The following is a 24,604-nucleotide window of genomic DNA, read 5'->3' as shown; positions in this document are numbered from 1 at the left end:
CATGAAAGTGAAACTACATTAGCTTTTCATTACAGGACAGATTTTCACCACACATTTTCTTCCTGGTATTTTGCCTGCAGTAGCTCCTTGTTTATAAGGACTTGAAGGAGCTCTAAGTATTGGAAAGCTATGTTGACACACCTTACTTGTAACTTATGATTATTCAATTATTCTAATCTTTCTATTGTTTGGAGAAATATAATTCACTATGTTAAAAAAAGGTGTGTAGCTAAATTGGTTTGATCCATAGGGTACTCAAAATGCAGAGATCTAGTCTATCAACCTGATGATTTTTTAGTCAGTTTTGCCACTGTTGCCATGATGTGTTGTGCTTTATTTTGATGTAGACAGTAAAATACCTACAGGTGAAAACTCTCTCTGAGAAAAAAAAAGAATAGCATTTACCTATATAGTTTGCAAGATCATGAAATTCAGGTCTGTTGGCAATGAGTTCTTCTTTAGTTGGAATGTTTATTCCCATGTAACAAGGAAATCTTATGGGAGGTGAAGCCACACGAATGTGCACCTGAATAAAAATACAGTTTCAAACCAGACTGCTCTGAGGTGAAGGTCAGCAGATCATAGCACAATAGCAAAATCCCAGTTCTGCCTAATCATCACAAAGAACAGAACACAGCACTGCACAAAAGGCATGGAAGGGTTAAAAGTATTTCCTAATGTTATTGAAAGGTGCCATCCTGATTTTGCTTTTATTCTATGGTGTTCAATCCTTGATGCCCATGTTTCAGTTTACAGAGTCAAATACACAGAACATTTTTGTTCCAGTGACAGACTTGCACACTCCATTTCAATTAAAAAAATCTTAATCAATTAAAAAAATTGTGCTCTGGTGACTTAAGGCACGTGGTATTTACTGCAGTATGTGGTTGTACTTAATTCAGTGTCACAAGTCACACATACGTCAGGGATACCACACCAATGCTTGATTTTCTGATCTTAACTAATTTGTTTTCCATTCTCTCTTTATTTGCCAGACAGTGCTTTATAAATGGAGACCTGCTCCTCTCCCCTTAATCACCCCAACATCAGTCACACAAAGGAGACTTTTTAACCTGTCTTCACAATAAACAGGCACTAGCCATTACTTTTTTGCACACTTGTCCTTTTAAATAAGGCAACAATATATAGTACAAATGAAGGCAAAACCCTTCTGCTTTACCCTCCCACCAATCTTCTATTTACATCTGTATTGTACTGACTGAAAATTAACTTACCTCTTTGGCTCCTGATTCTCTCAGTAGTTTTATTATAGGTGAAATAGTATTGCCCCTCACAATGGAATCATCAATGATAACAACTCGCTTGCCTTTAAAATTATCAGACAGAACGCCAAACTTCTTTGCAACACCAAGTTGCCGTAACCTCATATTTGGCTGGATAAATGTTCTTCCTACATACCGATTTTTACAGAGTACTTCAACATATGGTAGTCCACACTGTAAACAGGAGACAATTAAACAGAATTAGTATCTAAAGAACTGGTTATTCTCAGTTACTGTTTTTTCAAAGCAACCTCAGGACTTAGTAGGACTTCACAGTAATCAAAAAACTTTGAAATATCTTAATATAGTAGAATAACAACCGAAAAAACAAGTGCAGATGACTCAACAGGAGTACCAGGTGTACTCAAGATACAAAGCTTTATCAACACAAAACGCTAATGACCCATATCATTAAACTCCATTACAAAAAGGGATATGTGTAAATATGCTTGGGGAAAAAAAAAGCAAGTTAACATATACCTTTTGAGCATAACCAAGAGCTGCTGGGGTTGCAGACTCTGGAACAGTGCTGACCAGGTCTGCTTCCACGGGAGCTTCAATAGCAAGCTGCTGCCCGCATCTTCTCCTGACTGAATACACCATCTGACCTAAGAACAGCAAGAAGTGTGTTTCCTGGTATGCATAATTCGTATTTCCTCTCAGTTTGCTGTACAAATCTCTGTGGCAAGTTGCAGGCATAGAAGTCAGTGAGAAAAGCTCCAGAACTAATAAGCAGTCACTCACATAAGGTAATTTTTCACTTCTTCCCATAATATCATATTCTAACATTCACATTCATATCATTACACAGATAATTAAAATCCAGTTTGCCCTAATCGTGTAACTAAAGGCCCTGTGCATGTTACAAAATCTATTTACAGGAGTAAAGAAGTAGAAATTACGCCTGCCTGTTCATAATGTGCATATTCTATTTTTAGGCTGGTTTCTCCAGCAGACAAAGTTTGTGCAATCCTGTCTGCCTCTGCCCACTTACTAACTTTGAATCAGTTGGCAAAATTCACCCCAAATCTCGTAAGGGGATAGAAGGCCTCAGAAGCTTTTAAGATTTTAAAAATTTTGCAACATGGAAGGGAACTGGAAGTACTATGATGAGATGAAGCACAGCAAAGGATACAGCAGTGGTACGAAGGACTGTAAGAAATTAGGATACTGAAAGGTAAGAGGATCATGAAAAAAAGGGATGTAGGGTGAAACTGCCTTTAGAAGGGTGGGGAGCTGTATTAGATCAACAGATGGCATGGCCGTAGAAAGCAAAGAGCTTGTTTGTTAGGTATGAGAGCCCTGGCTAATACCTTGTCACTGAGACAATTTTGGAGGACTTCTACTGAAATGATAATAAAAGCATTAGACTGACAACCCCAAGTACTTAGATAATGCATAGATTTACAAGTTATATTAAAAACATCTTCCTGAAATCACCCTTTCTTGCAAAGAAAATGCCAAAATGAAAGTTGTTTTGTAGATCTTATTTCATAAGTCTCATTTTTAAGAAGTTTTCCAAGAACCAATAAAGTTCCTTCCTTAAGTCTCTCACTTCTAAGGGATATTTCCTCTACCTTAATCATGTTTGTGGCTGTCTCCATCCCTTCCATAGGACTACACAGGCAGCCTGACAGGCCATATGCACAGCCAGGAACAGGAAGGAGATGCTACATGCTCCTCCTGAGGAGTTTTATCTCCTCAAGAAGTGTGCCAACCCATTCTGTCTCAGTGCTGCTCTGCAAGCTCACGTTCAGTGGTAACCTACTATGATCCCAGATCCTTTCAAGAGTCATTGTTCTCCAGGACAACATCTCCCACTGTTTAGGGAGCTTTGCATGTTACATCTTCTTACCTTCAAAAATACTGTCTGGTCTTGCAAAATAAACATATTCAAAGATGCAGAATGCTGATGGATCTCCTTCAGGTCTTGGTACAACATCCAGCGTCTGAACATCATATCTGGATATTTTCACAATCTCTCCAGGAAGGACCTCACGATAGTACCTTGAAAGAGAAATACATAGCATTTAGAAATGTCCTGAACCTGGATGATAGTTTTAGAATATAAACAAGATTCAACTGACAGGAAAAAATGCTTTTGAACATTCTAACATGACAATTTGCTTCTATTTTAGGATTTGACCTGGAGCATTTTAAGACCAACACGCTAAGACAAGTGACCCTTACTAAAACAGTCTGAATTAACACCCAAAAGCAGTAAACTAATACTTAGTACCAGATAATTATGATATTCATCCTATATGTGAGAGATACAGTACTCAGTCAAGTACAGGCTTAATTCAGATTAAATAAATTTTAATAATTCAGTCCTGGATCAATACCAGAGGACTTTTCTATGACAGCTAATAAACACTGTAATGCAATATTAAAAAACAGTCAAGAATAAAGATGGTAGCCAAAAAAATCCTGCCCCACAAGGCAATATCTAAAGAAATATCCAGCTAGTGGTGATATGCAGCTACCCTTGAATGACATAAAGCAGACTGGAATTGTACATTTCAGTTTTCATATCCGAAGAAATATGGAGTAGTATTAGGTATATTATGTTACAATGTTTAACCTTGTTAAACATTTTTCTAGATCCTTTAGTGAGTCCTCAGGTGGCTATTCCAACACTTTTAATCTAAATCTATCCCAAAATATTGAAATATTCTGGACATATAAATCAGAGGTGAGCAAATCTGTAATTATTCACTTATCAGATATTAGCATTAGAAGACAGCAGCACTAGCTACAGCAGAAGTTTAGACAAAATTGCTTTTTTTAAAACCCACAGGCTTCAGCTGACGGTCCTACATGGTATGCTTCTCTTAACAGAGATTTTGAAGATTCAGGAAATGGTTATTCTTATCCATATGTAGAATAAATTGTCTCAGGAAAGCCCCTGTTACCAACAGCTAATAGTTCCTACAGAGACAGGGCAGGAGTTACAGCAACAGAACACCACACTTATAATAAACCACTGCAGAATGGAATAAAAGACCTCTATTCAGTCACATTTCTTCCTAATTTTGCTTTACATTTCTTTTTATTCAGTAGTTGTGTTCTTTATGCAATTTTTCCGTTTTGTATTTGAAGAGGATCAAACTTTACTTATTAGTCTAGTTCCCAAATGCACATTTTTATAATGTCTGATTAGGAAATTAAATATGCTTCTTCATAATCTTTATTATTTTAATTATGTTCTAATTCACAACTGCCTTCCACTCCAAACTTCTGAAAATCAATTTGCAGTCTCCCGAAGAGCCTCTTACCCTTCTGTTCTTGTCCAGAGAAAGTATCTTTTTGGAGTATGTATCTTAGCTAGAGAGGTAACATGAATGTTTTGGCTGTGATGGGTGTTTGCAGGCATGGAAATAGTTTCAGGTGCCCATCAGTTATTTTCAAAGAAGGAGGCTGAGGCTGGCTCATCAGACAGCAGATGCTATAGTTCAGGTTAGTCTAGCCTGTGAGCTACAAATGTAACCTTTCATAGTTGAAGAATTATTTTGCAATACAAGGATTCTGCTGCAAGCCAGGCTAAAATTAACAAGATATATGGATAACTAGGTTTAAAGCAACAAGTAAGAGGCATTTACTTTACAACAGTAAAGTCATCTTTACTGTTACTTTCTGAACACATAATTCTTCTTTTACATTAATTTGTTCAATTAAATAAACTGGCAAAAAACAGGACTGGCCAAAAAAACCCCTCAAAACAGCCCAACAAACTAATCCCTGATGGCTTTCATGTTGTTACAGATTATAACATTTGGCAATTTGAGGTTTAATGTTTAATTGCTGCCTGAGGAGAGCTTTCAGATAGTGAGAATCAGGACACTTACTCTGCACCAATAGACAAAAAGCTACAAGATTCGGAAGAGACTACCCATCCTTCTGTTTCACTGTTATCTTTTCCTGAAATGAAAGATTTCAGTTAGAGTCCACAATTCTTGTTACCATTACACACACTCACACGCCCCCCACTGCATTTCTGCTGCAGTATCTGTCTTGCTATGGTTTAGGTTGCCAAGTGCACAATTAAAGACTGTTGTAATTTCTAACTAAAAGGTATGGAATTCCAAAGTTTTTGTAATATATAGTAAAAAAACAACCAACCAACCAATGTAAACATCATAAACCTGTCCTAGGCAGAAGTAACAGCATCATAATCACAGTTCATGAAGAGAGACAATTCAGGTAACTACCTTTGTTATCTGCACTATTTCAATTTTTTCCACTTCTATTTCAGTGACTTCAGATACACAAAATTACTTTTGTTCACGCAAGAAACTCCTTACTTTTCCTATGCTAAATGTGTTGATAATTTTCAGAGACAGGCACAGGAAAGATTGAGTTGTGTAACTGTCACACCTGAGCTGGAGGTGACATTAAAATAGGGTAGGAATGGTTCTATGCTTTAAAAAAACCTTGACAATTTTTCTTGTGCTTAAAACTACCAAGTTTCCTGAAGATAGAGAAGCATTTACTACTTTGAATTATTTTTTTTTTGGTACAAATTAACAGATTTTAATCTCACTTCATGGAAAATGTTGATTTGCAGGCTGAACAGGAACAAAGAATTTTTTTCCCATAAATTGTTTGATAGTGTTCCATTACCATACTATGTGTGACTGGGAGTGCTTGGAATTTAGAAATACATTGCCAGTAATCCAGCACTTTTTGGCCACTTTACTGCAGGAGAAAGGAAGAAAACAGACTTGTTTCTGGACTGGACATAGTCCTGAGAAACTGGCTCTGGATGGCCCTGCTTGAGCAGGAGATTTGGACCAGATGACCTCCAGAGGTCCTTTCCAACCTCAACCCTTCTGTGATTCTGTTCATCCCTGCTTTCCTGTTTAGGTAATGAGATGTCAATTAAATTTTCACAGAATATTCTATTAGAGTTGGGCTGCCTACTTCTGATACTTTCATCAGGTCACTAGGATCCCTTTTGCTGGGAGCAGAAAAGATGTTTGCAGACTTCCTACAAATTACTTTTTCCTTACCAACATTTTTTTTGTTGTTTGAATTTTCAGAATTGACTTTTGCACCACATATTCCTACTTACACCTCAGAAAGTATAGCTTTAATTACTTATATCAGTAATTTCAGGCACAAACTGTATATATATCTATATATGTATATGTATATGAATATATATGTATGGTTTACCTTTTCCATTCATGTCCCCTACTGGAATAAGGCGACCAATGCAGAGTGGACGATTCCCATATGGATCACGTACTGCATAGATTATGTCTTTATGCATAATTAGCAATGAATATGAAGTTGGAGTTTCATTCATTAAATTTTTTATTCTGAAATGAGACATACGTGAACATAATTGTGTGTCGCACAAACAGCTGTGTGCATTTACAGCTGCACAACATGCTGAGATTATATTGCTGTTCTTAATTCTGAAACCCATCCTCCTCACCTTGCTACCCAGTCGGCTGTATCATCATTTTCTAGAGGAGGTGTGAAAGCCAGCAGCTGGGTGATCAGTTCACTGTCAGAACTGGTTGACAGTCCTACACCATGCCGCATAAGCTTTTAAGACACAAAATAAAAGTGTTACCAACATTAAAAAAAAATCCCACGTATCACTGCTCAGATTTTAATCTAACAACACCTTTGTGCACTGAACAAATGTTTTAAAACGTATCAGTGATTCAGGTGATCAGATCATAATAGCGTCAGATTTCTTCCAACAAACCTAATATGTAAAAAGAGGTGGTACAATTATCTATGTCTGCTACTACATTTCTCCCTTTGCATCTCATTCCTTTGCTCCACGTGCAACCAAAATTAATACTACCAATATTCAGGGCATAAATTAATGTTTGCGCCATTTAATCAGCTTTGTGCTTCTGCTTGCTCTGTGAAAAGAAATAAAATATAAAAGGGAAAATATGAAATTACCTATAACAGATACAGAAAGAGATATCAAGGCAGAATAGTGGTTTGGGCACAAAGCAACAATAACAAAAAAAGAGGTGTGAAGGGAAGCAGGGTGGCATTAAAAAACTGAAATTCCACAACTTAAAGTTTTCTAGACCTGGTCAGTCAAATTGTTCTCTCTTGGCATACTTATGCTTCTAAGGGCGAAGAGAATCTGCAGTGTATCTAGCCAACTATTACAACCCATTCAGTACTGTATGCATTACAGTTCCTAATTTTTATCTTTAGAAATCATTTTCTTGTAACGTCTCTTGTAACTGATTCTCCACTCTCCATCTACATTTCCTCACCACTGTTTTTTTCTCCCATCCATTCATACACCTGTGGCCCTGATTCAAGATGGGCTAGGTTCCTTTGCGCATGCCATACATTTGCCTTGCTTCAATATAAGAGTATGTCCTCTTGCTTATGTATGGAACATATCATAGAAGAGATTTCACAATGAAACATCTGCTAAATTTTAATTTGGTTCTTTAACACATACCCTTCTAGCCAAACAAACTATAAAAAAAAATCTGGCATTTGTTTATGTCCTGAGAGTGCTCATGGTTAATTCTGCAAGCCAGAAATACAAATATTACAAATATAAATACAATATTCCAAACCAGACATTTCATATTACAATTACCTCACCTTATTATGCCTCTCCTAACTCTAAGTGTATAATTTGCTCCTTCTATCAGCCATCACAAAGGAGCAGAGCTTTGAGCCAAGCTACCTTTTGTTGTGGCTGAGTTCATTTTTTCACTTGATCAACATGAATGTGATCATCAGTCTAGAGGATTGGTGAATCATCCCCTGTGACAGTTACAAATGCCTCCTCTCCCCAGGATTTTTCTCCCTCAAAATGATCTATTTTCATCATGGAGCTCTTGCACTACCCCAAGCAGTTTGGCATTAAGGAAGAGTCATAGCAACCTTACTGCTCATTGCTGCCTCATACTCAGAAAGAAATGATGCCAGAGCCTCCCAAAGGAGATACTAACCTTCCTCCTGAGTCGTACAGCATTTGTTAGCTCCCCATTGTGTGCCACAGCAATCTTCCCATGGAGAGTCTCTACGACAAAAGGCTGGCAGTTCTGTAGCTCAGAAATTCCTGAGGTGGAGTACCTTGTGTGCCCAATACCGAGGTTTGAAACATACAGCTTCTTCAGGCTGTCTGCGTTGAAGACGTGATTTATAAGACCCATTCCCTTTGGGAGAAAAAGAAAAAAAAGTTCTCTTTAGCTTTGTTTATCTGTCAAGTTCCTCATTTCTTGAGTTTGTTTTTGGTACAGCATTATTGTAAGCAACTTTAATAGAAACGTAAATAACCCGAAAGACATGGAAAAGAAAGAAGCTGAGTAGATGTCACAGTGATATATCAGATCCCATTACTCCTTTTTTCAAATAAAGCAATATATATTTTTGAGCTGAGGATTTTTATGGAATAATTTACAAGATGTACAATTTACTAGATGCAAAAATACATCTTCTGAAAAACACTACCAAACTCTTATGTTGTTTAAAAACATCAGAAAAAAGACTGCCAGAAGACAAGAAAAGAAAAAAGTTGTGAGGAGGAAATTCTGTGTAGAGAATACCTTTTACAATTAGCAGCATATCAGATTTACTTTTATCCTGGGCCTTTGATACTGTTTATTAGATTCCACTGTCATTCTTGCCAATGTCAGAAGCAAAGCTCTTTTCAAGAGGTTTTACTGTTTACTTAAACTTTTCATATAGCCAGGTTGCCTTCTATCTAAAGCAGAAATGCATCAAAACTTTTTAGTTAGCCATCAGGAGCTTATTTTGGCAACAAGCACTATGTAGAGAAAATTTAGCAGCAAGAATAGCCTGAAAAAACTGCACAGAGTAGAAATTAAGACTCAATTACAGGCCCTCCTACAAACTCCTGCTTCTGCCGCTGCCTGTGGAAAATATTTACATCCTTGTATACTCAGTTTCCCTACCACACATGGTAATTGTGACATACATGATAGCATACACGATAACTCTCCTCTAGCACCTTCAAAGATACACAGGAGAGGTCTGAAGCTGTGAATGGTTCATAACCTGTGTTGTAGGTACAACAGGAGAGTGGGATGGGGCAGGAAGGACGAAAATTGTTTGAACTGTTTGCAGAGCTCAACCAAAAAAGCTTAAAGAAAGCTCAGCTTTAGGTATTTTCTGCTGTGGCTTCTATAGTCAGAATACCAAGAGGCTGTGGTTGCACATGTGGATTTAGAAGACTTACTACCACATTAAAATGTTACTGACTCAAACAGCCAAACTGGTATGTTTGCTTTAATCATTCAGCAAACTTTATGCCAGATTAATTGTGAGACAACAGATGGCATAAAGGTGGTCTAGCATCTATGTCATGTGCTCATATATGTAGGGAAATGCAACCATGCACTCTTATTTTACTTAGGCTAACTTTATCCCAACAGATCAGGCAGTTCACAGGTCTAGTATTAATGGATGTGGCTGCGTTAAGCATTGCAACAGCTTAAACAAGCCATGTTGTTTTAAAACAGATTTGGTTACACAAGTACATAATCTTTTAATTGCAGTTTGAAATATTCCTCTGATTTAGACTGCACTGGTGTGGGATGGCAAACGTGAATTACACCACTATAAAAAGTTCACGATAAAGACAATCTTATGTCTGTGTTATGCAAGGCCTGCTATATGCCAGAACATGATAATGGTCTGATTAATAGCTACTTTAATATATTTTTTCTACTTTAATATATTTTTTTCTGCATATCCAAGTGTGAAACAAACAGACGAAGTCTTTCTTCCACGGGCATTGATATGTCTATACAAAAGATTTAAGTTTTTCCACATCCTGAGCTAACAGAGCTGCAACAATAATGTTTTGTTATACAAAGACAGCTGAAAGCCTCTGACAGACAAATCTGGATGAGTGTTTCTGGGAGAATTTAAAACACAGGACTAACAGCCTTTGTCAAGGGCTATTAACCCATGGTCAAAGGCTGGCAACAATCAGAAGAGAGCACATACGCATGCCTTAGGTGTTCCAGTTCATACTCTAATATATGCACTGCCTTCAACTGTTGACAAAGGTGAGTTTGCACAGAAGCTCTGGGTAGTAAATCAGTGCAGTGAGAACCAGGCACCTTTTCCATCCTGTTGTCTCTGCTATGAAGAAGAGTCAATCAGAGTTTGGAGGACAAATTGATACAGTAGCATCTTAGCTGCCGATGTTTTTTATGGACTAGTTTACAACTCAGAGTCCTAAATACATTTTTACCAGTGTAACAGACCGAAATGTTTGTTACATTAGCACCACTTCCAGGATGAAACAAGTCATATAAATTGTACTCCACAGGCTCTTTAATACACTGTGTTTATTACAGATTTTAAAAGTGCTGAAGATGAGAAATGTATTTCGAGGAGAAAAGAAACCATCACATGCTCTGCAACTCTTAAAATATCAAAGCTGATAGGACGAGATAGTCAAATTCCTAGCATGACAGCAAAGTATTGCAGCTCAGTAACTACAAATTAATGTATCACCTGCTGGAAATTCATTCTGAGAAGCTCCTTTACTATGGGATATATACAGCAGCCCACTTTAAAGGAAGCTGGAATTCCTGTAAACCTTAAGGAAAGCTGAAATGCAAGCAGGAGCAGGAATGAAGAACAGGTAACATGGTGCTGAAGTTGAGAAAAGCTGCATTTAAAAGTGTGTATGTGTGTGTGCCAATCAGGCTGTAAGTAACATAGGAGGGGGGCAAATGCCAGAAGAGGTGACAAACATAATGCTTCACGAGACAAGATTTTGCATGAGGCACTGAGCGGTCATGCATAGATGTACATGCTGCTGCAGCAAAGCAGTTCTTACTCTTGGACTCATTTGAACAGCTGAATTAATCTTCCTCAGAGACCTCTGAACATGAAGACAAACTGCTTTCTGATTGTGGTCAGCGAACACACATCAAGCATTGCTCCATGGTTATTTTGCTGCTATAATTTATCTCCTGCTCTTCCTTTCATTCTGTTCTACTTTATTTCTCTGCTCTTCCAGGATGGAATAGGCTGATGATTACTTTTTTCCTGATCACTATTCAATACAAAATGAGCAGAAATATCCCCAGAGCATGCAGGTATTCTATTGGTGTAATACTTCTGAGGCCATTTTATTTCTTTTAACATCCCCTGGGATTCTCTCAGCTCAAGAAAAACTGTGTGACCTTCTCAGGCCTCCATTCAATCTTTTATTCTGTTTATTTTTACCTATGGGCACAGTAGCTGCCACTTCCTCGAGTCTCACTAATGCAAGAACTAGTCATCCATTTGCTTGTGCACACCCTGTAACTGTATTTCTTTTCTCTTGATCTCAAGTTGCATTGTTGCTCCAGAGTTAACACCTTAGGTGTGGGGTGACTTTGGCAAGTAGTTTTTGTGACATCAATAGTCTGATCTGGATACTTCTGTGTGTCTGCCACTGTGTGGGTGGATATACCAGGCAGGATAATGTTGGCATATTTGTTTAAACATGCACTTAAGACAGAAATAGCACAAATAATAGAATTAGATATTATCACTGACAAAACCAAAACAGTCCATCAAAGCATATTACTTTCCCTCTAACCTGTTTCCTATCTGAAACAAAATTTCATGTATTTCAGCTAGCCATCTACAAAACATTAATTTACATTTTACCTTGTGCACTTTGAATGCCTGGGATGACTCTCCATCACTTGTCACAATTCCAGCACTCTCCTGGCCCCTATGGACAAAATATAATTAACATAAAGCACTGAAATGCTTAGAATATGTAATGCTTTAACATGCAATGGATTGGTAGTTTTTCATCTGTTCTTTGCAACATGAAATTTTAATGTAGGCTTATTTGTTGTTTTATTTTACAGGCTTGTAATCAAAACTGGTTTCTTGCCCATGTTATGCTTTATTTCAAAACAGTCACATAAGGTTCGTGCCTAAGCCCAGTAAATTCAGTGGGAATCTTTCCACTAATAAGCACTGGCTCAGGCTCTTATTGCGGCCCTATTTCAGTGTGGGCATAGAATAACAGCAGATGCTTAATCTGAAAAGCCACTTTGCAGTGATAGTCTAGGCTGTAGTAGAAGGCTCTATAGCACTACTCTATTTTTGCTTTGGTTTGGGGAGTGGTGTTAAAAAGCTGATGTTTGTGCCTAAGGGAATGTATTGTTCATTGTCTCTTCCACGGATAACTTATGCAGAAGCTTTTGCATTCTTGTGCTTAAGTAGCCAAACTTGCATTTACACCTCTAAAAGCTACATGGACACCCCCCCACCCCCCCCCCCGTATAAAGCGTTTGAGCACATAAAACTAATATTGGGCATCACTGCTTCCAAACTCAAGCAAAACCAGTGTGGTGTACAGCGTCACTGCAAATGGAAATACTTCTCTTGCAGCAGATCAGCCTCAGGCTGGCAGTTGTGCTTTGCTGAGCAGAAGAGCCGTATCAGCTGACGGGAGAGCTCCCCCCGCCCTGCTCCCTGCTCTCTGCCCCCCCAGCCCTGCTCTGGGCTGCCCCCCCCCAGCAGCCAGCACAGGCTGCCTGGCACTGCTCCGCTGCCTGAGGTTTGTAATTCGGTCAGTATCCATTAAAAAGGGGCCTGCAGACTGGATTTTTTTGTGGGTAACACTGCAGGCTGCTTGACCTTCCTTTAAAAGGCTTCCTGGAACAAGACAGTATGATACCTCTAACAAAACTGCTGCCATATACCCACCACACCAGTAACGCTCATAGGGACCCTGGTGGGCTGGTAAGCTCCCATTACACTCTCACATACAATAATGACTGAAAAACAAAAAATGTTTTTCTTTAAAAAGGAAACAGAATAGTTTTAGAATATTAAATTAAGATGCTGAGACGACTAGACTGGTTTAACTCAACTGAAGTCACTGGAATCAAGCAACAATAAAATTGAGCACAAAAAAATCGACAGACTGGATTAGAATCTATAACTGACCACGCTCATTACAAATTTTCTCCAATTCCTAAAATCCCTTTGTTGGTCATCAACCCCAGTTGCATGTAATGCAAAATTTTAAAGAACATTTGCTTACAGAAAACGAAACTTCACACGTACCAGAATGAATGTACCCTGTTACTGACACAGATCTTAAAGAGAAAAATCAGAGATGAGGACATTCTTAAATGGTTTATTTTAACTCAGGAAGATGTCCCATCTATAAGCACAATGACTGGTAGTATGGGTTGGTATCCTGCATTCAACACCTTGACATTCAAATGTTAATCTTGCAGACAATTTCCATTTAAATACTGACCCTGTCCCTTTAAACATCAACAAAATCAATAGCGGGAAAGCGGGAAGCAAACATCCCCAAAGACAGGCCTTTCCAAATCGTTGGATTACATCTTTCATGTAGCACTAATGAAAGAAAAGGAAGCTCAATTTCATTGACAAAAAGCTTATCCAATTTCACCAATGGAGTGAATTTTTTTAGTACGAAAGCTTTTTATTAAAGCAGCACTAATAAGAAATTAATATTAAGAGTTAAGAATGTGTATATATGACCATCAATTCAAAACCAAACACTACACGACCAAGCGAACGTAAAGCAGAGTGATCTTCTCCAGGTCACTGTCACATCAGCTACTGCGAACTCGCAACCTGTTGGGAAGGCTCAGCCCCACGGTTCCCAGCTGTTACCCCCACGGGAGACAGGAGCAGCCGCCGTGCCCACCCAGCAAAGAGCAGGCAAGAACCGGGCGGGGGGGGGGAGGTGTGGGTGAGTGCTCGCGTTGGGTTTTTTTTTTTTAAGGATGAAGGCAGCGAGACTCACTTCTCTCTCATCACACCAGAGTGCTCCTACCGAGGCCCTTCTTCCCCAAGAAGGGTTAAACCAACCCGGGCAGCAGGAGCAGCCGCCCCCCCCCCGCCCCACTCCCGCCCGAGCTGCTTTATTCGCCGGCCGCTAATGCCGAGCCTGCTTATTTGGCAGTTTCTCAAGTTACTCCCCTCAGGCAGCTTGAGCCAGTAAAACTAGATCCTTTCATCTCGGCGGAGCTTACTGACAACCAGCCGTCTGGTTTCCTAGGAAACAAAATCTTGGCTAGAAATAGTGAATCATTTCCAGGTCACTTTCAACATGGAGAGTGGAGCAGGGAAGCATTGGACTGAGGAGGAGGTTAAAGCCTTGTTAAGCGTCTGGTCAGAAAAAAATATCAGAAAGCAACTCCACGGCACCCTGAGGAATAAAGGAATATTTATCTACATTGCTAAAAGGTTGCAGGAGTTAGGAGTTTGCAGGGATTGGAAACAGTGCCGTGCAAAGTATAAAAATCTGAAGTATGAATACAGAACGGTTAAATATGCCCACAACTCTGGGGATGTCACTAAAACCATGAAGTTTTTCCATGATCTGGATGCCATATTGCGATATGAACCTGTCACACAATTAGCAGCAGAAGAAAACGGCAGGTGTTCTGCGACTGAGACGCAGCTGAACACAAGCCCCACAACAGAGAGCACGCAAGGTAAAACTCTTTTTGCTTCTATTTTTCTCTCTCTGCTTAAAAACCAAAGGGAACAAAACCGAAGCCTGAGTTTGCTCGAGCTGAAGCGGAGGTTGCGCAGCCCCAGCAGCACTGTTAGAACTGACTTGATGCGCTCCTGGCGCAGGGGAATAAAATGTTAGCACCCACCAGTGTCGAAGTCTGTAAATACAGCGTAATTCTAGCAAAATTATGCTAACTGCTGGTATTGCAGCCTCGGTGAGTACTCGTTGGTGTCACGGCTCCTGCACAGGGTTGAAACGTTAAATTAAGAAAAGCTGTTTTCTTTCCCTTTCACCTTCTTTTGCAGTACTTTGGAAGCAGGTTTTGTAGAGATCAAATTCAGATGTAAACTTAAAGAAAGATAAAGGTTGAAACTGTCATGATTTTTTAAAATAATTATTTATAATACAAGTGACATTTTGGATTTTTATTCTTATTTCTCTGTAGCTGAAAATTTAGGTATGACTAAAAGTAAATTAAATTATTTTGTAAGCAATTCAATTTAAATATTTGAGAAACAGAGGGATATTTAATAACTTCTCATTAAAAATTGTAATGTAGTGAGGAAAGTAAAAATCATCATGTTTATCAGACTGTTTTGAGGTAAACCAAATGAGTACAACTTTTTTTATTCCGAAGGGGTTTTTAACCAAATTATTTGTATCTCTTGTTTTATTCTGCCCTCTCTACATATGCATTTAAGCCATGCTTAACATTTCATTAGGGTCAATCTGCTATTTGACATCACTCAAATCTCCTTGTCACATCCTAAATGTCACTGAAGCATAAGCCCAACAATAGTTATGAGTACCAAAATAAGATGGCTAAAAAGAGAAATTAAAAGCTTAGCCATTTGTTCCCACAGTATGTGTCAATTTGTATTAAGATTGTGAATATTTTTTAAGAAAACAAAAAACTCAACATTAGCACCAGGGGAGATTGCCAAAGACACAGAAAGGAGCTGGACACCTAGCTTGCCCTTGCACCCTTCCACATCTCCCACTACAATGCTATTTTACAGGTCTGAGGAAAAATTGCCGCTTTTCTTGTCATTGTTTACCTTAATGAAAAGCTTGACCTTAAATTGTCATCACTAGCAGAAAGCCTCTAATCTGTCAAAGTCACTTTAGATTAAAATGGCAATTTAACAATATTTTAACTTGTACTCTCTGCATTGTGTATTTTAGTCCATTTTTATTTTTAAACTTGCAGAACTGAGGCTAACACCAGCTGTCACACTTCCAAGGGCTGCATGAAACTAAGATATTGTCCTTCATCTGAGGATCTGCCCTTAGATTACCCTCTATGTTTTGATGTAGTTTGCACCAACTGTTAATCTTAATTATTGTCTGCCTTAAACCTCTAGCAAGTTTAAATCAGAAATGGTTAACTTCAGTTGTGAATCTCAAACTAGAATATATATTTTAAAAATTAACCCAGAGTGAGACACACCTCATTTTGAAGCATTAGGACAGTCTGGTTTTGAAGGTGATATAGTTAAATATATCTCTTAAATGCACAAGCATTTCTGTGACTCCCTTAAGAAAACAAAACAAAATACAAAAAACCCCAAACCAACCAACCAACCAAAAACAAAACAAAACAAAACAAACAACTTTTATGGATAAAGAAAAATGAAATGCAAGTAACCGTAATAGTGCAACGCTAATGGTAAGAATTTAAATGCGAAGATTTTCACAACCACCTTAATTCAGCCACAAAGAAAACACATTCGGGTAGAAATGTGTCCCGCAGCTATGCAGGATGCATACATCCCTAACAAGGGGCAGAGAGCAGCTGTGAGAACATCAACTGTCTTCACTTAAGAATACAAGTCAAGCAAGTAACTCCGCCATGCTAGAGGCCCAGTCCTTCTCCCGCTGCAGTCAGAGTTGCGGTGCCTGCCCAGCTGAGCGCTTTGAAGGGCACTTGCAAGGCCACGAGGGCACCTGTGGCTCTGCAGCTGGTGCTCACGAGTTGGTTCATGGGGGCAGACGTGGTGTGTGGCTCCCACAGGACACGCCATTCCCGGCGCAGGCCGAGGCAGCCCCTGCTCCCCCCCCCCCGCGGCCTGCGGGAGGAAGGGGACTGCTGGAACGTGGGGATCATCCCCCCTAAGGCTAACTGACCAAAGCACGTTTGAGTCCCTGCAGGTCCCCTCCTGGGCTTCACCCTTTCAACCACAGAGTGTTAAAGGAGAGGAGAGGAAAATGGTCCCTTTCCTCTTTTTTAAAGAGGCTGAGAAGCCTTATTTTGGCAGAGCTGGAGGAACCAGGGATGTCTAGGCTTGTGACCTGAGTAGCAAGAACAAAATACTATCAACTAACTAAACTCTGTGCCAAATAACAGTGTCCACCATGCACGTCTTACTTTATTTTAAGAACCTAGTGGCTACACTAATTTGTTTTGTTTAAAAAGCATGACAAGGGACAGGGCAAGCTCCCAAAGAAATGACTGTGTTTTTACTATTCTGCTTAGCTTCAGTCTAAATATTCATACCAATCCTTAATGTAAAGCTACAAAGCATGTCTTTGTGTTTGATTTGCTTGATTATCTCAACTACTGGGAGACTGCTGGGGAGGGGGAGGATGGGAAAGAAAGAAAAAAAGACTGCTTTTATGGGACTGGATGGTATTTCTGTAGTGTTTTCCTGAGTTTTTGTTTTAATATCTTGTAAAATCAGTTTTCTTTTGAAAGGGTAATTGAAGAAATGAATACTGAAAATCACAATCAAATCTAAGAGACAGGTGTCTCTGGCCAAACTTGGTAGCAACACACAAACCGATTCCCAGCTCATTCATGGAAAGATGACACGTTTTGTATAAGTACATACAACCCTGGAAGCCAGTGATGTTCATGCTGTCCTCCCAAAATACATGTTTTCAGAGGCAAACACAGAGTCACAGATTAAATAGTAATTTTAAAAGATATAACTCAACATGTTCACTTCTCTTAAAATTTAGTTTGTATATTATCCCAGTAATTGACAACCAAGAAAATTCATGTAGTGGCTGATGGTGCACTGTGAAAAATGGTATCATTCATTAGAGTTCAGATGAATGACCTTCCCATTTTGTTAACTAATCTTGATTCTTTCAAATTAAATCAAGTATCAATAAATCAGGTACTTGATTTACAGAAGTAAACCTAGTAATTCATGTTAAGTTACTTGTGCTCTCTTATATTTATCTCTATGTTTAAATATTAACACACTGTCTACTTTCTTTGCCCTTCACTTTACCACAGCAAATGCAAAAAAAAAATCAAGTCTGAGCAGAAATGCATCAGCAATGAGAATATTATCATATGTATAAAACTCAGCTACTTAGAAATGCAAAAAGATCTTTCAGAAATGTCGACTTGAAAAATGCCACTCATAGAGTTTTCCATGTCTGGACTTTTAACATTAAACATGCCATTAACAAGTATTTTATATACATCTTTTTTTTTTTTTTTTTAATAAGTGTGCAATACTCTTATTGAATAACTTTTTTGCTCATCAGATGCTTCCCCCCCATCAAATGTTCTAACATCTTTTTGTGTTAACTGTTCTTATTTACTTAAAATAATAATTTGCTTCTCTAATATTACAATGTAATTAAACTTGCTAATCCTAGTATCCATGGCATACTCAGCAGCCTTCCAAGAGAGAATTTATTTGCAGATCTTAAGGTGATAAACGCCAGTCCTGGCCCTAGAGGTGGAGGCCTGGGCACCCCTTTCCCTCCACCGGCCTGGACGCGGAGGGTAGCAGCTCCTGATAGAGCAGCAAGGCGGGCAGCTGGGAGCAGTCGCAGATCAGGCCACTGCATCCATGAGTCACTCTGAGCCTTGCTGAAAGTCAGGAGGATTTAAGATAATGTTTTCAAAGGAATCCAGTTTTCAGTTTCACCTACGTCAGGGATACCAGGTTGCATCCTAACCGCACCTCATTACTGTTCCCTGTGACGAACCACCACAGTACCTTTGAACAGGAGCTTTGATCTGTGTGACCTGCCTGACTGGAGCTGACAGTAGCTCAAGTCCCCATAGAGTGAATCAACATTGCAAACCTCCTGTCAGCATGGTACGTTGAATACAGCATATTACCATAGAACAACTTAAAAGTCTGTCCTCTGTGAAAATTAAGCTGATTCAGAACCTGATTTACTTATGCTGATGTCTAAACTTACATAGCAATTGCTATAATATTGCTTTTTAAACAAATGTAGGAGCGCTATCCTGTGAAAATCTAGACTGAATCCTGTCAGCTATAAACATGTCTATTCTCTAGTCACAATACTTTGCTGCTTTCCCTATGTCATTAAATAATTCCATGGATTTTCAGAACTCTTTGCAGAACATTCTTGTTTTCTTCATACTATTCTCTAAATATTATTCTTGGATTTTTTTTTTTAACATAAATGAATTTGTGGTTACCTGAATCCATGTGCAAAGTCCACTTTTACTTGTACGTCTATTACTTTTCATTATCTACTTTCAAACTATACTTTTAATGTGCTATCCATCCCAAATACTGAGTCAGAAAAGCATACAAGTCACTAGAATCAAGTTGTTTTTTACAAAAAATTTAAAATACATTTCAAACAGGCCTCATACGCAAGATCTAAAATAATTTAATTTACCTCCGGTAACTCGTGTGCCCTTATGGGGACAGTCCAAATTACTTTTAAATTTAATTTAAATACAAATTAAATGTGGAGATGAGAAAGTTAATAATCTTCTAATTGTGTATGGACATTTTCACTTAAACTAATTTAAGTTAATTTAGTCCATACCTATTGTTCATCTAAAACCTCTTTCCTTCCTAGGTGAAGTATCAGTTTCTTTAGAAGATGATGAGGATGCTCCAGGAGATCCACTACTTTTTATGTCCCATGTCAGACCAGTTCAACTAGGTATAGTATGATGGTGCAGAGAGATCAAACACTAAAAAGCAGCATGGCTGTTGGAGCACTTTCTGATAGCTTGAATACACCCTCATTCTGGTTTTGATCAACATAGCTTTAAAATAGCCACACTTTTGCACCATCTCCTTCTCAGATTTAGCACTTGGCAGTCTCATGCATTACTAGATACCACTGTATATGATGTAACACCTGCATGACCACCATTCACATTCAAAACACATCACATGCTATAGCTTAATCATATTAACCACATTAATTTTGTTAAATGCTAGGGGAAAGTATGCCCAATGGTAGTGTGAGATACCCATGTCAACTTGTGGATTTTTTCCAAGTCATGTAATTTCTGCTTAAACAGCATGTGTGAATGGCCCAAGCCAAGAGAGAGATACTGAGGTCAGACCTGGCCCCCTGAGCAATCCAGATTTGCAGTGGTCTTCAAAGCAACTGTATCCTCTCTCCAAGCAAGGGGTGGTCAGCAATGCTTTGGTCCAACCAACCATAAACATCTCATCTGGCAACTGTCCTACTATAGTAGTTTTGCTCAGGGAAGTCATTACAGAGCAAAGGCATAAATCTGACAAGTCAGAAACAGGAAGAAGACACTAGGTGTGAGCCCCTTCAAGGAGCTGCTAAAGGGAATGGAGAAACCTGAAAACATTTTACGCAAAATTAGGCAACCAATGAGCTGGTTCCTTGCCTGGATGAACAGCAACACTGTCCTGAATTTTCTACATGCTCTTTTGATTTTTTACATACCCTCTATGCCCTAGCATACATCCCAGTCCGATTACAACAAATTTCACTACAGAATCACCAAGGCACCATATTCAGGGAGAAAAGAAGGCCCCAGCTAAACCTAAGGCTTTTATATTACAAACTACAGACTTCTTGCCTGGCATAACAAGAAATTAAGGAAGAGACAAGAATCTCACATGGAATTATATGCACATATATATCTAAACAAAACTTTTCTTGTAGTAAGTATCTGAAGCAAATTTCTTGCATCACAGTGTCAGGCAGATTCATTTGGCCTGCTAAAAAATCTTCGATTCTGAGAAACCCGTTTTCTACAAAGCCAGCAAAATAATTTCAATTGCATGGACTCCCAAGTGTGTACCAGTATTAAAAAGTCTTCCCCTAGTGTCTCTCCTAGCCTTTAGATATCAGGCACTATTTCAGACACCACTGAAAGAAAAATGTTGAGCCCTTTGTATCTATAATGCTTAATATTTTGATTTCATTTCAGCAGATTCCTTATTTTGAGGAATCTTATAAAAAAAATATGGCATAAACACATCTTTCAGATAAAAAAATAATGTATACCCTATCTTAACATTTTTTTTAATCAAATTAGAGCTAAAATACATTTGAGACATAAAGAAAATTTTCACAGTGACGATAACAACTTTGTTTCAAAGCAGTGCTTGTGGCAAGTTATTTTGAATCACTGTTTTTTTAAAGGGAATGAGGAACAAAGCAAGCCACTGTTTTCCACTCTGCATACAGCAGAATGAATGATCAATACACTGAGTCACTGGAACTCATGTGAACTAGTATCTACAATGGAAAGTGAGCTCAGTTGCAAATGAACTTACTAGTGAGAAATATTGGTCTACACAAGAACTAAAGAAATCTTGTCCCTCCCAGATTGCCCCATACTCCATGGCTTTGACTGGGAAGTGCAGGGAGCACCTTCCGCATTCTTCTTCCTCCTTTCTTCCCCTGGGCCTGTTCTCTCTGGTCTCCATGGCAGTGTCTGGTAGTGAGGAATGAACCACTCTAGAAATACAGATAGTTGAAATACTCCTGGTAACCCTGAGCAGAGACTGCATCAAGCCTCTCCAAGCCTGGCAGTTCTCAACCGTGGCAATTCCTATGGTCGCATTCACCTGTAAACCAGCATTTTCTTTCACTGCCTCTGGAAGAAGGAAGAAAGCATAATTGGTATTTCACCTGAAAGTTACTCTCCTCAACAACATATCAGCTGCAGAGTACCAATTAACACAGGACAAACAGGGAAAAAACTGGAATCTGTTACTACAGCTTTTTCACAACTAGAATGAATTACAGAGACTAGCAAAGAATGCCTTTATCTAGGGCAAGTTTGTCCCCAGACAGGTTATTGTATGCTCCACTGAAGCTGTATGTACAAGCAAAGGTCAGATATTTTTGCCATCATTCAAAGCTCAGTGACTACAAAGTATCCAACCCCTGTAACCTGGCTTGCCCTTTTCAAATAAGATCCTAGCAAAGGCATTTATCACTTCAGTATGATTACAAAAAACTGTGTCAGTTACGGTCCACTTTCATGTTTGATATCTTTGATAAACCACTGTAATTGTGGGTTGTTTTGGGTTTGTTTTTTTTTTTTTAAAGTTATTTTTGCAAATATTTAGAAAATGCATGAGAAACCACTTTCCAAACTGATAATCAAAACAAAGTCTTAAAGCAAATTCATAGTTAAAAACAAGGAAACATTAAAATACTGCAAGTGATCATATTTCAGTGTTTTAAGTAATTGTATGGCATCCTTTACCTCCAAATATTAAAAAGTAAAGTTGAAGAGTGGAGAAAATTTAAAAATATTACTTGTTCTGCAGAGTAGGATAATTCAAGATTTCATTTATACTAAAGAACCCCAAATACTTTTGATTGACCTGCACTGAGAAGGGTGGAGGTTCTGTACCTTGAGAACTGGGTTCATTATTGCACAAATGTTCTTGTGAGACTTAAGGCAAAAGTCTCCATTTCTCAGCTCCCCACAAACAGGGTGCTTTGTTAAGTGTTAAGGATCAGATTCTTCAGATCCTTACCCAGTTTAAATCTCTCCATTTGTATAAAACCAAAAATATGGCATCGATGCAGAAAGTTGAGTCTTGATGCTAGTGTCAATGATTCAGGGCTCAATTTATTACTGGGTTAACATAGCACTTCATATCTTCCAAACAGCACTCCTCTCTAATGTCTGAATGACAAAATAGCTCATCCATTTTTCTCAAAGGTGTTACAAGTAAAAGTTGAGTATACTAGGGCACAGAAGAAAAAAATGTTCCTCTTAGATTAATAAAGTGTACATGAGCTATCTTAATATTGGTTTTTAAGATGATGTCAGAATTAACAAAAATACTGACAAATTAATAATGAACAGCTTGATTTTAATGTCACCTCTGCTCCATCTTTCTGTGGAGAGACAAGTCATGAGGAAACAACATACTTCATTCTCATTCTCTCTGTCCTTTCCCCATCCCAACCACCCAATGCAGGTAACTCGTATCTGTGTCTCTCCCCTACCCCACACGATGCAGGTAATCCAACGTCAGCAATACAGGCTTCCAAAACACCGGCTTTTATTCCAACAGTAGCAAATGAAGGAGGAAAACACTGGACTGTTAATGAAGTCAGAGCTTTGATACGCATATGGTCAGACAAAAATATCCAGCAACAACTGGAGGGGACAGTGAGAAATAAAAGAATATTTGAACAGGTTGCTGCTAGACTTCAAAAGTTTGGAATTGACAGGGACTGGAAGCAGTGCAGGACAAAATATAAAAATCTGAAACATGAATACAAGAGTGTAAAAAGTGCCCAAGACTCAGGGAGTACAAGTAAAAGTATGAAATTTTTTCATGAACTGGATGCTATTCTGGGGCACAGCACCATGGAACAAGCAAGTAAATCAGATAATGATGAAAGTGAGAGGCCTCCAGAATGGACAGAAGCAAAATCAGAAAAGGACTCCATAGGTAAGTACTTCAGCTACCAATATATCATTTAATTTTTTTAGTTTTCCAGCACTAGAGAGACCTTAACAGAACCCTCCCCAAAAGCAACCAGCTAGATTAACCAATTTGCTGGGGGGGAAAAAATACACTGAATGGAAATTTATTATTTTGTCTTGTAGTTTTGTCTTACGTTATTCCGATTGAGTCATTGCCCCTAACTTTCTTTAATAGCACTGAGAAACAAAAGGAGGAAAAAAGATGAAGACGTGATACAGATGATAAGGTGATACAGAGAGACCATTCCAGTCAAAATCATGGCAGAAGAGACTGTTAGATTAAAAAAATGGATCAGAGAGATGGTCAGACTATGTTACTGGAAGAATGAAGACATCGAGCAAAAGAAGTCTGTTGTTACAGACATTAGTTAAAAAGTTAACACTTAAACTGTCTTTCACTTATGGTCTCCAATAGCCCAGTTTTACTGGCCTGTGGAGCAAGAATCACAAACTAGTGAGACAACTATTGTGAAAATAGCAAAAGAAATAGCACCAAGAATGCTGGCAGAGTTTGCCTTTATTTTTTGTGTGTTTATTGACAAATAACTTGGTAATGGATGGATAAATGCAGAATTAGAGTAGACTTATGAACCTACACTACCGGGGAGTTAAAACATTTTTTATTGGTATGTACAACCAAAAACATGCCTGTTGTTTAAGAACAGAATTGAACATAAAACTGTTTATTACACAGTAAGAATCCTACACAGAGGATGATATTACTGTGGCCAAATATAAGACTAGAAGTTAGTAAATTAATGGAAGAAGTCAAGAAAAATATAACACAAACACAGTCTCTGGCTGAAAACATTCAGGGGGAAGATTCACTCTTCAGTTGCTGTTTCTAAGCTTTTTGCTAATGCATCTACTACAGCCTGCTGGCATAAAGAGTATCCTAGGTTGGACAGATTTTGTGATTTGACACAGCACAGCTGTTCTTATGTAGTACACAAAGGTGGTGCCCCAATTAACAGAGGATTATTTACGCAGAAATGCCTGGAGACACAGGTGAAGAGGACTCTGTTAGTAATATGTCAGAAGATCTACACGTTGCAGATATAAAGAAAGTTTCTGACTCAGGTAAATTGGAAAATCTTCTATTTTATATAAATCCCTAAATTTAGTAAGTTAAAATGGATT

At 38.5% G+C, this 24,604-nt stretch overlaps 2 protein-coding genes across 8 annotated transcripts in view; one reads left to right on the top strand and one right to left on the bottom strand.

Annotated features, from left to right (window-relative positions):
• PPAT (phosphoribosyl pyrophosphate amidotransferase) overlaps positions 1-24,604 on the bottom strand; it is a 50,114-nt gene that overhangs the window by 3,711 nt on the left and 21,799 nt on the right. For both annotated transcript variants that reach the window (XM_042808038.1, XM_042808037.1), the window contains exons 2-10: positions 11,925-11,991; positions 8,237-8,443; positions 6,727-6,839; positions 6,462-6,607; positions 5,132-5,204; positions 3,139-3,290; positions 1,764-1,891; positions 1,236-1,457; positions 406-526 (exon numbers count right to left, since the gene is read on the bottom strand). In XM_042808038.1, coding sequence (XP_042663972.1) covers positions 406-526; positions 1,236-1,457; positions 1,764-1,891; positions 3,139-3,290; positions 5,132-5,204; positions 6,462-6,607; positions 6,727-6,839; positions 8,237-8,440 — 1,159 coding nt within the window. In that variant the 5' untranslated portion in view covers positions 8,441-8,443; positions 11,925-11,991. The remainder of the gene's footprint in view (positions 1-405; positions 527-1,235; positions 1,458-1,763; positions 1,892-3,138; positions 3,291-5,131; positions 5,205-6,461; positions 6,608-6,726; positions 6,840-8,236; positions 8,444-11,924; positions 11,992-24,604) is intronic.
• Positions 14,273-24,604, top strand: part of PAICS (phosphoribosylaminoimidazole carboxylase and phosphoribosylaminoimidazolesuccinocarboxamide synthase) — a 41,757-nt gene continuing 31,425 nt past the window's right edge. For 2 of the 6 annotated variants that reach the window (XM_032999050.2, XM_042808034.1), the window contains exons 1-4: positions 14,273-14,755; positions 19,588-19,674; positions 22,950-23,429; positions 24,455-24,544. In XM_032999050.2, coding sequence (XP_032854941.2) covers positions 14,368-14,755; positions 19,588-19,674; positions 22,950-23,429; positions 24,455-24,544 — 1,045 coding nt within the window. In that variant the 5' untranslated portion in view covers positions 14,273-14,367. The remainder of the gene's footprint in view (positions 14,756-19,587; positions 19,675-22,949; positions 23,430-24,454; positions 24,545-24,604) is intronic. The other 4 variants (XM_032999051.2, XM_042808035.1, XM_032999052.2 and 1 more) reach the window with 4 other exon arrangements.

The sequence above is a fragment of the Tyto alba genome, unplaced genomic scaffold, assembly GCF_018691265.1.
Source record: "Tyto alba isolate M040663 unplaced genomic scaffold, T.alba_DEE_v4.0 Super-Scaffold_6, whole genome shotgun sequence".
NCBI classification, from domain to species: domain Eukaryota; kingdom Metazoa; phylum Chordata; class Aves; order Strigiformes; family Tytonidae; genus Tyto; species Tyto alba.
This window is presented reverse-complemented; position numbering and strand designations above follow the sequence as displayed.